Source organism: Accipiter gentilis, chromosome 14 (genome assembly GCF_929443795.1).
Source record: "Accipiter gentilis chromosome 14, bAccGen1.1, whole genome shotgun sequence".
Classification (NCBI taxonomy): Eukaryota; Metazoa; Chordata; class Aves; order Accipitriformes; family Accipitridae; genus Astur; species Astur gentilis.
The window spans coordinates 15,514,225-15,527,434 of record NC_064893.1 but is presented as its reverse complement, the minus strand read 5'-3'; the positions used below and the strand labels follow the sequence as shown (position 1 = coordinate 15,527,434).

At 42.9% G+C, this 13,210-nt stretch overlaps 1 protein-coding gene across 1 annotated transcript in view; it reads left to right on the top strand.

Moving 5' to 3' along the window:
- The first annotated feature begins 884 nt into the window (after positions 1-884).
- AVL9 (AVL9 cell migration associated) overlaps positions 885-13,210 on the top strand; it is a 45,046-nt gene continuing 32,720 nt past the window's right edge. The window contains exon 1 of the mRNA XM_049816587.1: positions 885-1,068. Within this exon, the coding sequence (XP_049672544.1) occupies positions 1,003-1,068 (66 nt within the window). The 5' untranslated portion in view covers positions 885-1,002. The remainder of the gene's footprint in view (positions 1,069-13,210) is intronic.

Here is a 13,210-nt window from a genome sequence, read left to right as displayed (position 1 = left end):
TTATAATTTGAGCCTCTGGGTACTGTGTTAGGGATGAGATTTTCTTTCAGCTCTATTCTTTCACAATTCTTTCAAAAAGAATCTCTTCCTCTGATTTCCACAGAGAATCTTAATTATTAAGAGTACAGACTCTACAAAGTGGTGTTGATTTAAACAACCAGAACTGAATCATAGCAAAGGTTAAAGAGGGAGCACGGTCTGATTGCAGTAAGATTTATTTTTTTCTCTCACAGTAAATTTGCCTGTGCTCTTGGACAAGTCTTGGAACTGTCTTTTCTAGAGTATCATAATGTATGTTCATCAGCAGAACAGTGCTAACGGAAGAAGCCCTAACTTTTCTCATCTCTAAGCTCCAGCAACCAACCTGACAAACCTGGACTGAAACCATCCCAAACTTCATTTTGCGCTGCCATTAATCTGCACAACTTCACGCTGGAAGGACGCAGCCCGAGGATGTGCTGTTCTCTGTGCTTCGGGGGGGGGGGGGGGGGGGGGGGGAGAGGGCTTTGAGAGGAGATTTTCTCAGAAAAGAAGATCAGAAGAAGGAGGCACCATCATCGCCCCTGCTCGAAGCTCCGCCGCGGCCCACCAGGACAGGGCGGGAAGGCCTCAGCCAGCAACTCCACTGCCGGGCCGCGATGTGTTTTCCTGGCCGCGGGATAAAACGAAGCCACTTTCCCTGGCAGTCCTTTCCACGAAGCGAGCTTTCCTGCAGAGGTCCCTGCGCAGCAGGAGGAGAGCGGAGCCCGCGCTCCACCGCCCGCGGCCGAGGGCACCTCCTGAGAGGACGGGCCGAAGCGAAACCCCACCCCGCCGGCGGCTGGGGGGAGGGAGGAGCGGGCAGAGGGAGGTGCTGCCGGCAGCGCCCTGCCCACCTCCGGCCGGGCGCTGGCGGAAGCGCAGTCGGTCGGGACTGCCTCCCTGTCGGACCCTCGGCGGCGGGAGGCGGGGCGAGAGCCCGGGCCCGGCGGCATCCTCCCCAGCGGCCATTACCGGGGCTCCATGGAGAAGCGGGGCCCAGTGCTGCACATCGTGGTGGTGGGCTTCCACCACAAGAAAGGCTGCCAGGTGAGGGGGCGCGGGTGCCCGTCGTCTCCGGCCTTTCCCTTCCGCTCCCTGCCCTCCCCCGGGTCACTTTCCCCGCGCTCAGCAGCGCCTGCCCGACTGCTTCCCCCAGCCTGGGGCGGGGCGGCCCGCCTGCGGTCCCGCGGGAAGGCTTGAGCCCCTGCGGGAGGGGGCGCGCCTGATGGGGGGCGGGAGGCTTTGCTCCAGGGGGTGGGTTAGGGAGCGGTTTGAAACCAGCAGAGTGCGTTAGGGCCCCAGTTAGCCCCGGCTTCCCCCGGGGAGGGGGCTGGGCCGGGCCAGGGGTTCCCTCAGCTCGGGGCGGGACGGGGGCGGCCTGGCGGGGCCGTGACTCAGCCCGCTCCGGGCAGTTAATGTTTTACCGAGCTGCGTACGTGACTGCTACCTGTCCTGCTTCAGCGCTCCCGCCGGGGGGCGAGGCGGAGCGAGGGCCGGCGGGGTGAGCTCCCCGCCTCCCGTCCCCCCGTTCTCCTGTAGATGCTGGGGTACGGCTCAAATCGTGGCACCCGTTATCTAATGGGAGCCGTGCGTGGTTAGTGCGGTCAGACAGGGAAGTGAGAGAAAAAAATATCTCTTTACCTACCTTCTGTTCTTCCCGAGCAGCGGCTCCTTGAACTCTCTCACGGGTACAACTTGTACACAAACAGCCTCATGGCCCCAGGGCATAAGTCCACCCTTGGTTTAAGTTTTCTCTGTGTGTCTCTTCCCTTCTTTCATAAATGCCTGACTGCTTCGTGTGGTCTCTAAGGCATAAGAATTTTATGTTCTGTATTTCATAGGTGTTTTACGCTCTAATTTTATTTTATTTTTTTTAACCCTTGAGACAGGAGATGTTGTTGCCCAGCCGAGCTGCACACACAGTTGCTTTGCTGTGACAAGAGCAGATAGATACAATGTTGAATTTGCAGTGAGTCTTTCCATAGAGCGGTCTTAGTCTTTACAAAAATTACCAAAACAGTAATGAATGTGATGGTGGTTGTTACACAAGAATTGGTCTGACATGAATGCATTTCGTACAAGGTAGCAGAGAGTCAAATTAATCTTTGTTAATGTTTCAGGAAATAAAATGAGCATTGTAACATGTAAAACAACCTCCTACCAACAGAGGCTGAAGCACAAGTGCAAGAACTCATTGTAGGTGTTCTTCCATCACTTTTTCTGAAAGACCTGCATGATTTTGTAATGCATCCTTTCTCCTCAGGCTGTCTAGGGGCTGTTCACATGTGAATATTTGCAGGATCAGTTCTGGTGAAGTAATTAGATCATCTAGCTTGCAAGGTTTGCAGTATTTATCTGTCACTTTCTTGTCAAAGACCGTTAGGAGATGAGTGTTATTTGGGTGTCTGTAGGAGGAAGAGCGCATTTTTGCCCTCACCTTGTTGTTGGCTTCTTGGACAAGACAGGTTGGAGACAAAAGCAGAGGTGCCTTTTGTAGCTTCTGTTCTTCTCTTGGGGTCTGTATTTCTTTTCTTGTAACAGTGTTGATGCAAAGCTACAAAAAAAACCCCACAACAACACCAAAATATAAATTAGTAGCAGTGAATTTTATCTTGCTGCCAGTAAAATGTAGACATGTTTTCAAGTATTGTCAAAAACGGGGTTGGAATACCTCTGAACCAAAGTCTTTAAGTACCTCAAGAAATGAACTGGAGAAGTTGGAGAGGAAGGCGGTTGGGGAAGGGGAGGGGGTAGCTGTGTGACAAGGAGAAGAACTGCAGGAATGTAATGACAATTGGTAGAACCAAAACCAGCCAGACTTCCTAAGGGAAATCTAACCAGAAATCTAATTTTAAATATATCCTACTTGTCACTTAGCAGATTTGTTACTGAACTATAAAAATCATTTCCTAAAAGAACTGGAGACAGGGAGCTGCACAGCTATTGCCTAATGAGTTTGACATCAGTAGTGTGCGAGGCTCTAGAGAATTTGTGAAGGAAAGAATTAACTAACAACATGAAACTAAGTAGACTGAGTCCTGCGGGCATTCACTAATGATAGATCATGCCTGACTGACCTGCATCTTTTGTAAGAATAAATGATTGATTTACTTTCTCTGTAAAAGAAACAGAGTAGCTTGAATCTGCCTGGAACTTGATAATGGATCACACAGCACTAAAAAAAAAAAAAAAAGAAGTTTGGGGTTTTGGGTTTTTTTTAGGTGGAGATACTGGAGAATTAGTACAAGAGCTGGTACTTGGGTAAGAAACAGTATGAAGGAGAGGAAGAAGCAACAGATTTGTGTCAGAAGAGGAACCGCTGGCCTGAAAAGTGCTTGCACTGAATTTGGGCCCGCGTCAGTGGAGCTGGCATTTACACACTAAAATCTAACTCTGATGAGCAAACTTGAGGAATCAGTGTTACAAAGGAAGACTGGAATGTCGTGCAAGAGATGGATGATAAGGAATGCTGAAATGGTAGAAATGGGGTGCATTATAAAGTCATGCAATAGGAATGAACAACAACAGTATAGGCTTGGGAATTAACATGAGGAGACCTCTGGAAGAGAAAAAAGTCTGCATATGATCAAGGATAAGTCACAGAACTGGTGTGATTTGGGGGCAAGAGTAGCAACAAATGTAGTCCTATAGTGTAATAATATGTTTATTGATGTATAAAAATTCTGATCCACCTTTCAGAAAAATGGATTTGGATTCTCTCTGTCACTTCTAGGAACAAATGAGGTAGTCCTTGGGCAGTCTGTTTTCAAGGAGGACATAGAAGACCTTGCCTAGGTAGGCTAACAAAATGGATTTTGAGGCTGTATTCATATGAAGACTGTAAGCCACCTCTGCAAATATGGGATCATTCTCTCCTTTTCCTCTCATGCCTCTTCAACACTGTAAAGCAGAGGCAGTTGTGTGGGAAGCTGAAACGGGGAACTGAAGTGACCAAACAATAAGCCTTGTTTTGTTGGGTTGGTTTTGAGCTGGTTGGTTCACAGATACTCTCTGCTGAGTGGACATCTGCAGAAGACAGCTATGTGGGCACAAGGAGAAGACCAGTAAGGGGGGTGGAAAAGAGTCTCTTGAAAGTGGCAATCTGGGACTTCTCTTTTTGCTTGTCATGTTCGCTCATGGTGTTTGGAGCATTCATTGAACCACTGCATGACACACAATTGTATTCCAGGAGGCTGTTGGAAAGTGAAAAATAAGGAAGACAAAACAACCGTTTAATTTAATAGACAGTGTTAGCACAAGAACCAGTGGATACCAACCGTCTGCAGGCATGCTGTAGACTGCATATGAGAAACTACTAATTGCAGAAAAGCAAAGTTCCAAAGCACCTTTCAAATGGCAGTAATTCAGAGTGAATCTGGAGAGCTTCAGATTGAGAGATCCTACAGCTAGCCTGCCTGTCATAACAGGAATTTCCCTGGTTTGCCTGAGAAGGCTTCTTTCGGGTTCTGTGTTTCCAGCTCTGTTTTCTCTGTAGTCTTACTAGGTAATGCATGTGGAATTAGATATTTTAATGGATTTCTTGATGGTAGGTGTTTTCATTAGCTGACTTCCCATCTGAAGCTTCATCATCTGAAGTGTACAGCTCTTCCTGTTGGTTAACTTGCAGTATAAGAAATGTTTAGCCCATAGAACACTTTTATGTGCAGTTTGGAAATGTATAGGAACATCTTTTTCTTGCGTAGACTTGAAAAACAATCTATATGCATTTGTTTACAAAAGAGAAGGAGAGTCAGGGAATTGGTCCATTTCTGTGTGCACGAGCACAATGATTGTTTCACATGCTACTTCCAAGGGCCTACTGCTGGACTGTGGGTCTTCTTGCTGGGTGAAGTAGGATTATGCAGGAAACAAAGTGAAGGTTTACCATACATATGTTGTTTAATATGAGGATGCAGTTTCTTGGGCAGTTGTTAAAAACTTAGAGCTGCTGCTCACTGTTAGGAAGGCTTTGTGCTATGTGAAACCACCATGTTGCATTTTCAAACTAAAAATTGTGAACACACTAGAAGGGGTTTTCTCTAACAAGTACGGAGTAAGCTTCTGGATAAGCTGTAGGCTTTTGTTCACACAAGCAGATTGCTAGCCTGCTTCTTTGGGCCTCTTAGTTACTGACTTGGACTGTGATACCAATGAGATAATAAAAAAGTGCTAGTTGCTCTATCTACCAACGAGAAGAGGTAGTTATGGCAGAGTGCTTGCAGAAAGGGAGGAGAAGCTTGGATAGAAACGAGGTCCACCTGGTGCTTGACAGGCTTTCAGCAGGCCTGTTAAAGAAGGGAATGACAGTTGGGGTGAAGCAGGCATCATGATGGGTTTCTTTGCTTTGTATGTATCGGCTAACTTGTTACGGGAATCCTCCTCAGTGCATAATTAAGTAGCACTCTGTGTAATTAAGTAGTCCCAAAATGGGCAGAGCTCATGGGTAGTATTCATTCAATCATGATTTTCATTCATCTGAAATGAAATGACAAACACTTTATTAGTATTCCTCCCAAAATTGCTTTTTTTGATACCTGTTTGCTGCTGGAAAGAGGAGTAGCCTTAGGTGAAAGGAACAGTAAACACAGCTCTTTGTTGTATGTAGTTGCTCATACTCTTGTCCATTAATGCAAAACACATGGTTTTGGTGTGGCATGAGTTTGTACACGCTTCTTGGGCTCTATGGGACTCTGATCACGAAAGCGTTGGAGCATAAATTGAAAATAAGGGAAGCCTGCAACAGAAATGGTGTGGTCTGTTTTGGAGTATCTGTAGCTGGTTGTCTCATTAGTAACTGCAGCAGGTTATTGGTCCATCTCCCTGCTTCTTATGTTCTGTTGATCTCCTGCTTCAGTACAGGATGGTAAGACTTGTATTTTGGGGCTGTTTGTGCCCTTCTTCTGTAGAGACTGGTAACAAATTCCTCAGTAGTTTTCAGGAGCTGTAGTAGTTAGTGGCTAGTGATTTTGGAGCAAATAAAGGGAAAGGGGTTTGGGGTTGTTTTTTTTTTTTTTCAGAATCATGAAATGCTTCCTCTTGTACAAGTAAGCAATAAAGTACTTAATTTGCCTTACATTTTAATTTTTGAAAGCATTAAATAGTGTGGAAAGTTCTTATCTATCTTATGATAGAGGTCTTTAGCGAAAATGTAACCTAAACAGAGCTTGACTAGTAGATGCAAGTTGTGTGTTGAAAAATACATGGAGAGACCTTGGCTTTATGGTGAATGTGGAAGACTGAGAGTCATGAAGTGTAGTTCTCCACTAGTGATCCTGTGTGCCACGATCCTCGTTTGAGCTCTCTGTCTCCAAGCTTTATTTACATGGGGAGGCAGAGAGCTAATAGTCTCTGAGGGTGTAGGAGGGCTTAAAATATCCCAAGTAGTCTAAAAATCATTCATTTTTAAGGCAAAGTTAAAATAAGAACTGATTTATTTGAAAAGGAGAGGAAGGGAAGTGTCAGCAAAGCTGGAAGAGCTTGCAGGTAAGACAGCTATGCACAAGTCAATGTAAGCCCCCTGGCTGGTTGTTGGAGGAAGCAGATGCTCCCTTTACTACTGTACTGCCTGACCTGGCATAAGAATCCCCATCTTCTCCTGATGCTGCGAGGCTTTGAGGCTATTACACCTGAGTAAACTCAGGCCCTGGGTCACCACCACTCAGGCCATACATAATCTCACTTCACTGGTGCAAGGCCCAGCTTTTCTGCACTCAGTGTCCTGAGCAGCTCTGCAGATCGCCTCTGACCTTGTACAGTGGGTGACCATTGTCTCGCATATCCTCTCAAGGGTTTGAATGTATTCCCAATTGCTCTTGACTTTCTTAAACATGTACATATGACGTGTGGAAAACAGACTCCACAATCAGTGAGATTGTAAAGTAGGTATGTTCATTCAGTGCTGGGCAGCATGGGGGGTAGTCCCACCAAAGTCGTGCACGCCTGACTTGGCAGTTTGCTTTAAATTTATACAGTCAAGCGTTACATATACATAGAGTTTTGCAATACGCCTATACATGGGCATTACCTATCCCTGCTTCATATTAAAATTAGCTCCAGGACGTCATTTCCATAGTCTCCTCTCAACTGCGCTTGTGCAGTGCCTCCTTATGGTGGTCGTCTGGTGGTCGTGAAGATGAAGGCTGTATGTCTTCTTCACGGTGAACTCTTCACCTTCTGTCCTTGGGCAGACTCAGTTGTCCCTTGGCATTTGTCCAAATCCCAAGGCCGGTCTTGGCTGGTTCTTGGGGTCCACTGCTGCTTCTTATCAGGGACTATCTCCTGTCCCAGTCAGCCTCAACAATGCAAACATTAAACATCACTTCTCATCCCCTTGGGCCATGTCTACCTCTACTGAAACTTCTTTAACTTCATTACAAGCTAGATAATTAATAAACAATTCCTATCTACATTCATATATCTACTATATCTACTAAGGTTCCTTTGGTTCCCCGTCTCACATATCTTACTGTGTTGTGGAAAAAAATTAAATGTATGGGTAGTGGGGAAAGTGCTGTGTGTGTCCTGGACTGCTTGCATTGCTGGTCACTTTTGTTTGCTTGGGATCCTTGTTCTGTAAAATAACGGCCGCTGATCTTGACCCAGTTGTCTGTACACCAGTGGAGAATGACATTTCAAACCTGGTGTCACAGACATAGGAGTGGATTATGGTAAATACAGAAAGGCATATTCCTGTGGAGTCCCAAAGTTTCTCCTAAGGACCTTCAAGGTACTTTAACTTTTTGATATAAATTTGATGTTTGCTTTCTCCAGAGTAGTGTCTGAGTTGCCTGTCTGTGTGGGTATGTTTTTGTGTGGACTGTGTTTGAAGACCAATCCCCCCACCTTGCCTGATCCTAGATTTTCTTCCTGGCATGCAAAGGAAACTTAAGATCAGGAATGAAACAGCTGATACCTAAGTTTTTGTGAAGAGCCTGAATATGATCTTTGAGAGGAAAGAATGCCCTTTTAGACTTGTTCCCTTCCTGCATTGTGTATGTGCTCTTCCTGTCATCCGAGAGCTTCAAGCACTTGAGTTCTGGAAGGTAATGCTTGTTGCGGTTTGCAGAAATCAGCAGGTAACATGGCCTGAGCAATCTGTGCGTGTGGCCTTTTTTACTTATCCCTAGGGAGCGTGTGTCTTCAAGCAGCATTGTTGGCAAGTTAGGCTTGACTTTGCAGAATTAGGAGTTGTCTAAGGAATGAGCGAGTTCAGTCTGCTCTTTTTATCAACTCTTTTGAGAACTGCCCACATTTCCAGGTCTCCTGGGCCCTAGAGTGTAGCACTTGTTTCCAAGAGGGAAATACTGAAGTCGCTCTCTTCAGCAGATTCCACAGGCAGCCTTTCTGGAGGCATCTTTCTCTTCTTTTGTTAAGGGGAACACTTCTAGCCTGTCTCAGTCCTTGCTTGTTTGCTGTCTTTCTTCTAACACTCTACTTTACTGGAGAATTACTTTTTTCTCTTCTTCATCTCTGCCAACCCAGTAATTGGCGTGATTCTGTTAGATGTGCTTGATGTTCTTAACCAAGTAAGTGAAATGTATGCTTTGTTGTCTTTAAAGTCCTTGTGTCTTTGTTTTGGGGGAGCACAGTAGGCAGGTGTTACGCAATAGGTAATCTTCTCTAGTGATTAAACAAGATCTTGTTAAAAGAGCAACAGAAAGAAAAAACAACTTGAAAAGGAACTAGGCTGGAATCAAGCTGAAGGGCTTTGTTCCTGGCTCTATTGATGATAACCTGTAAACATTAGCACAACTCCTCTGGTTTTGTTCCCTGCTTGTAATAATATTACATAAGCATTTTAAAGGACAGTTATGAGCATGAAATCTCTTGATGAAGTTAATCGTAGAATACATAGAGTGTCAAAGATTAGCCCGTTGTCTAAAATACATGGATTTGCTTATGTTCAACAGGTTGAAACTCTGAAAGAAGCTTTTAGCTCTTATTAGAAAGGCTACTCAAATTAGCATGGGATGCTAATTGCTTTAAATACACAATGCATTGCTGAGTACACAGAGTACTTGCTGTCTCACACTTCTGTAAACAATACCACAGATTCTGATCTCATGTGTAGGATTAAGGATGGGTTCCACTCTTTGCACATGTCTATGTATGCCTATTTAGTATTTTGTGTTCATTGTTCAAGAAAAACTCCCAGATATGGTGGATTTTTGTTTGTTTGTTTTGTGTCTTTGTTTAGTTTTTCAAGCTTTGAAGAGTGCTGTGCTTTGATAACCTTGCAGTTGCTTCCCTGAAGTCCTGGACAGGAAGCAAAGTATTTCTTTGAAGGATGCCATACTGGATATTTTCTCCATAGTTGTCCTGATGCGTGAATTGAGAGAAGGTTCCTAAATACCTATTTGTAGTTATGTAACACTTTCCATAGTCATCATCCTTGACTCTTATCTTATGATCTGTCAGTTTTTTTGTATGTGTCATAACATTCTAATAGTTATTTAAACATTCTGTAGTGGGAATCTTGACCTTTTTCTTGAATAAATGCTAAATCAGTAAAATACATATTTCTGTACCTTTGTTGCACCTTTCATCTACCTATTTCAGAATGCTTTCAAATAGTAACTTGGGCTCTCAGTGCTTGTATGAAGGTGGCAGCATAATTTACATACATATATAATAGAGGGAGCTTCAAAGCTGTAAGTTCACTGAACAGAGATCACTCACATTGGAGTAAATTGGAACTTGTAAGTCTCAGCTTTGTGTTCCCTGTCCTATTATTGCCTTATTTTATGATATATCTCTACTTCTGGTAATCCGTCCCATAGCTTGTACGTAGTGCTGAACTATTACTTCTAGCAGGCATGTTTCTTAAAGCGCTCTCAGAAGGTTATGGATACAAGATGTGAAAGCAAGTTCCTTGCCTGCTCTGACATGCTGGGAGATGGCACAGTGCTGCCTGCTTCACTGGGGTTACCTAGAGCAGAGCACAGTTCTGTACTTCAAGATGTTACTGTGTTTGTGTAGCTTCTCAGCCTCATACTTGGTAGCAAGCTGTATTTGTCCGCTCTCATGAGTAAATCTAATGTTGAAACTTGTAAGGAAGGAACATGTTCACCAAGAGCCATTCTGGGGAACATCAGATGTCCTGTGGTAAAGAACCTGAATGCTTGCTGGCTCATAAGACAAGCCAATTGCTCTCTTGGGCTGCCTCAGTTCAGCAATATATGCCAGAGGAATTACACACAATGGCTGTTTCTAAACTGACAAGCAGATGTGCTTTAAAGCATGTCTACAATGCTGGTCCTTCATTTTTTCCCAGGAGAAGGAGGATTCACTGTACCATTTGACAACTCCCTGGCAGCTGGCAAGGCTCCTTCCCATTGGGAACCAGTCTATACTAGTGGCTGTGCTGGGCAGATGTCAATTGGGAGTAGGGCTGAGGGTTGCCCTTTCCTGTTTCATTAAGGAAACTGCCCTCTCTGGTACCTTCTATCTTCTTGAGAGTTCATGCTGTATGAATTCGAATTTGCTTCCTGTAAGACCACCAAGTCTTGTCTTGAGGGCACAGAGTTCCCTAGCAAGTCCCCTAGGTTGGAATAGTTGCAGTAGTATCATGTTATTCTTTGGGGCGGGGGTTGTTACTTACTTTCTTTGAGAAGACTGATGGGAGCAAAAGTTCCAAAGCACAGGATTTATGTCTGACTTGAACTGTATGACTACAAAAAAAAAGTGTTAAGTAAGTGGAAAGAGTGTCTAAAATGCATACTGGCATGACTTTTGAAAACAAATACAAAAGTTTCAGTGTTTCAGATTGTTTTAAGGGCCTAAGAGTCAAAACTTTACTGACCTAGTTGGAGTTTTCGAAGCAAACTTGAATGGTTATATTGTGCATCTCTAGCAATACAAATGGTGTCTTCGAACTTGTGGAAGTGGCTGTTCTATAGCTTTAGCGATACAGGAATGTGAGGAAGTTCCAGTTTTATTCTAAATACTTCAGATATTTTTAGAGATTTTAGAGTAAATCCTCTCTCCATTGAATCGATGGAAAAACTTATTTCAGTCCAGATTTTTTTTCATTTCTAGTCTGAAGAGATATCTTCCAAAATACCTGTAGTAAAGAGGAGAGTTTATATTGTGACTGTGCTAAGTAAGAGGAGTTAACTTTTAAGTGGAGTAGTGCAAACATGATAGTAGATGGAGTGGGGAGAATGGGGAGTTTATACTGACTTGCCAGCACATTTTAAATTATCACTGTTTAGTGTTCACTGAGGATCTTGCTGTGATTGCTATCACTTAACACTTTCCACAGAAAATGAAAACAACCTCACCTGAGTATGAAGTTCACCAAAAAATTAATGCCAACTACCTGTCTAATGTTTGAGTGTGATAGTTTAGGTGGACATGCACATATATTTTGGAAATTCCTCTTTTATCAATGTCCTTTTTTAACCTCTCTTCTGATTGTGTACTTGTAATTTAGTAGAAGACAATATCAATGCATTTTTTTTAAAGAAAAACTATCGTGTTAGTTCCTAAATGTAGGAACTGAAATACATTTTTTCTTGCCTGCACTCATCCTTTCTTTACTGTGAGTTAATGAATGTCTGGTAAATTTATTCTGGCTAGGAAGTCCCTTTAGAGACAAGGAACCAAAACAGATTGCCTGGACTTTTTTTTTTTTTCATTCCACAAACAAGATCGGACTGTGTATCAGTAGGTGCTTTGCATCCAAACTGTTAGATTCAGTACAAACGCATATAAAAGGTTAGTTAACGTAGCAGAATTACATAAAAATAAAAATATAAGTTCCAGAAATTCAGTTGTACTTCAGTTTAGAGAGTTTTTTAAATTATATTTTATTTTAACTTTGTGTAGTGAAGAGCACAGTTATTTATTTCTCCACTAAATCACAATATTCTCTATTGATTTTAGTTCTGAAATCAATCAAGAGCTATCTGCTCACAGAACAAGACAATCTGAACAGGCAGAAAGCATTGCCATCAAAACCCCTTGACAGGCATAATCAGTATTTGCAGCTGTAATGAAGATTCCTGACGCTTGGAAAAGTAAGAAATGAGTGGAGATTCTAGTTCATGTTTTATGTAGTTTATTCTGCAGTCTCTGAGGAGTTCAGTTTTGAATTTTAATTTCATTTTGTTGAGGAGTTTTGGGTTTTTTTTAATTCACTTGAGGAGACAAAACCCTGTAAAATCTGCTCTGGCAGTCAGCTCTGAAAACTTGCACGTATTTCTTTGTTCCTATTGACTACTGAGCTTTATTAAAAGACTTTATTTCTCATTTGCAGGCATTTTTTGTAATACAGATATGTATTAATGACAAATAGGGAAATTGAAGTGCATTTTTGTGCATGCACATGTATATATGTATGGATTTACATAAAACTCTATTGTGTTTCAATAAAAAATGAGCTCCTCTCTTCATTCTGTGAAGAGGGAGAAAAGGAGCTGTAAGACAGGTCTTTTCTGTAGTCCCATTCCCCTGTCATGGTTGGTCTTGGGTTTAAAGTGGAAGGTGAGGAAAAAACCACCTTTTCTTGGTTTTTGTTTTAAGTTGCCTTAACTAGGAATACTATACTGTAGAGTTTGCGCACACAGGCTGAGAGAAGAATTTTACTGAAGCTCCAGTTGTTCAGAAACTCAGAAGTAATAGAACTGAGATTCTCCCTACCCCATTATTATCACTTTGGTACATGTGCACTGCTCAGTTTCAAGATTTTCAAGAACTGTGGGGTTTTGGGCTTTTTTTTTTTTTTTTTTTTTTTAATTAGGCTACTCAATTTTCTTATAGTACTTTGGTTGCTGGCAGTATCTGATAGCAGCTGAGGTGTTGATGGCATGTTGTGAGCTAGAACAAAGTCGTTCTTCAGGAAATTTCATGCTGTCAAAATAACACAGGAGCCAGATCTCTCAGCTTTTTTCTGGGCTTTTAAAAGGAGTATTCCTTAGTGAATACATGTTTTTTCATATAGCTTGAATTGTCCTACCCTTCTTTCCTTTAAAGATGTCTTCTAATTCATTATTTTGGTTGGAATGGAAAATACAGTCGTAATTCTGTAAGTGCTTGGAAGCAATGATGTCTTAGATCCTTACTTGCAGTATCCCCCTGTCAGGAATGACGCTTTGAAGGTATTCACTGAAATCTAATGCACCCAGGGTTTCCTCTGTATTCTATGGAAAGAAACTCCTGCAGAGGGTGGATCCAAACCCCTCTCTGT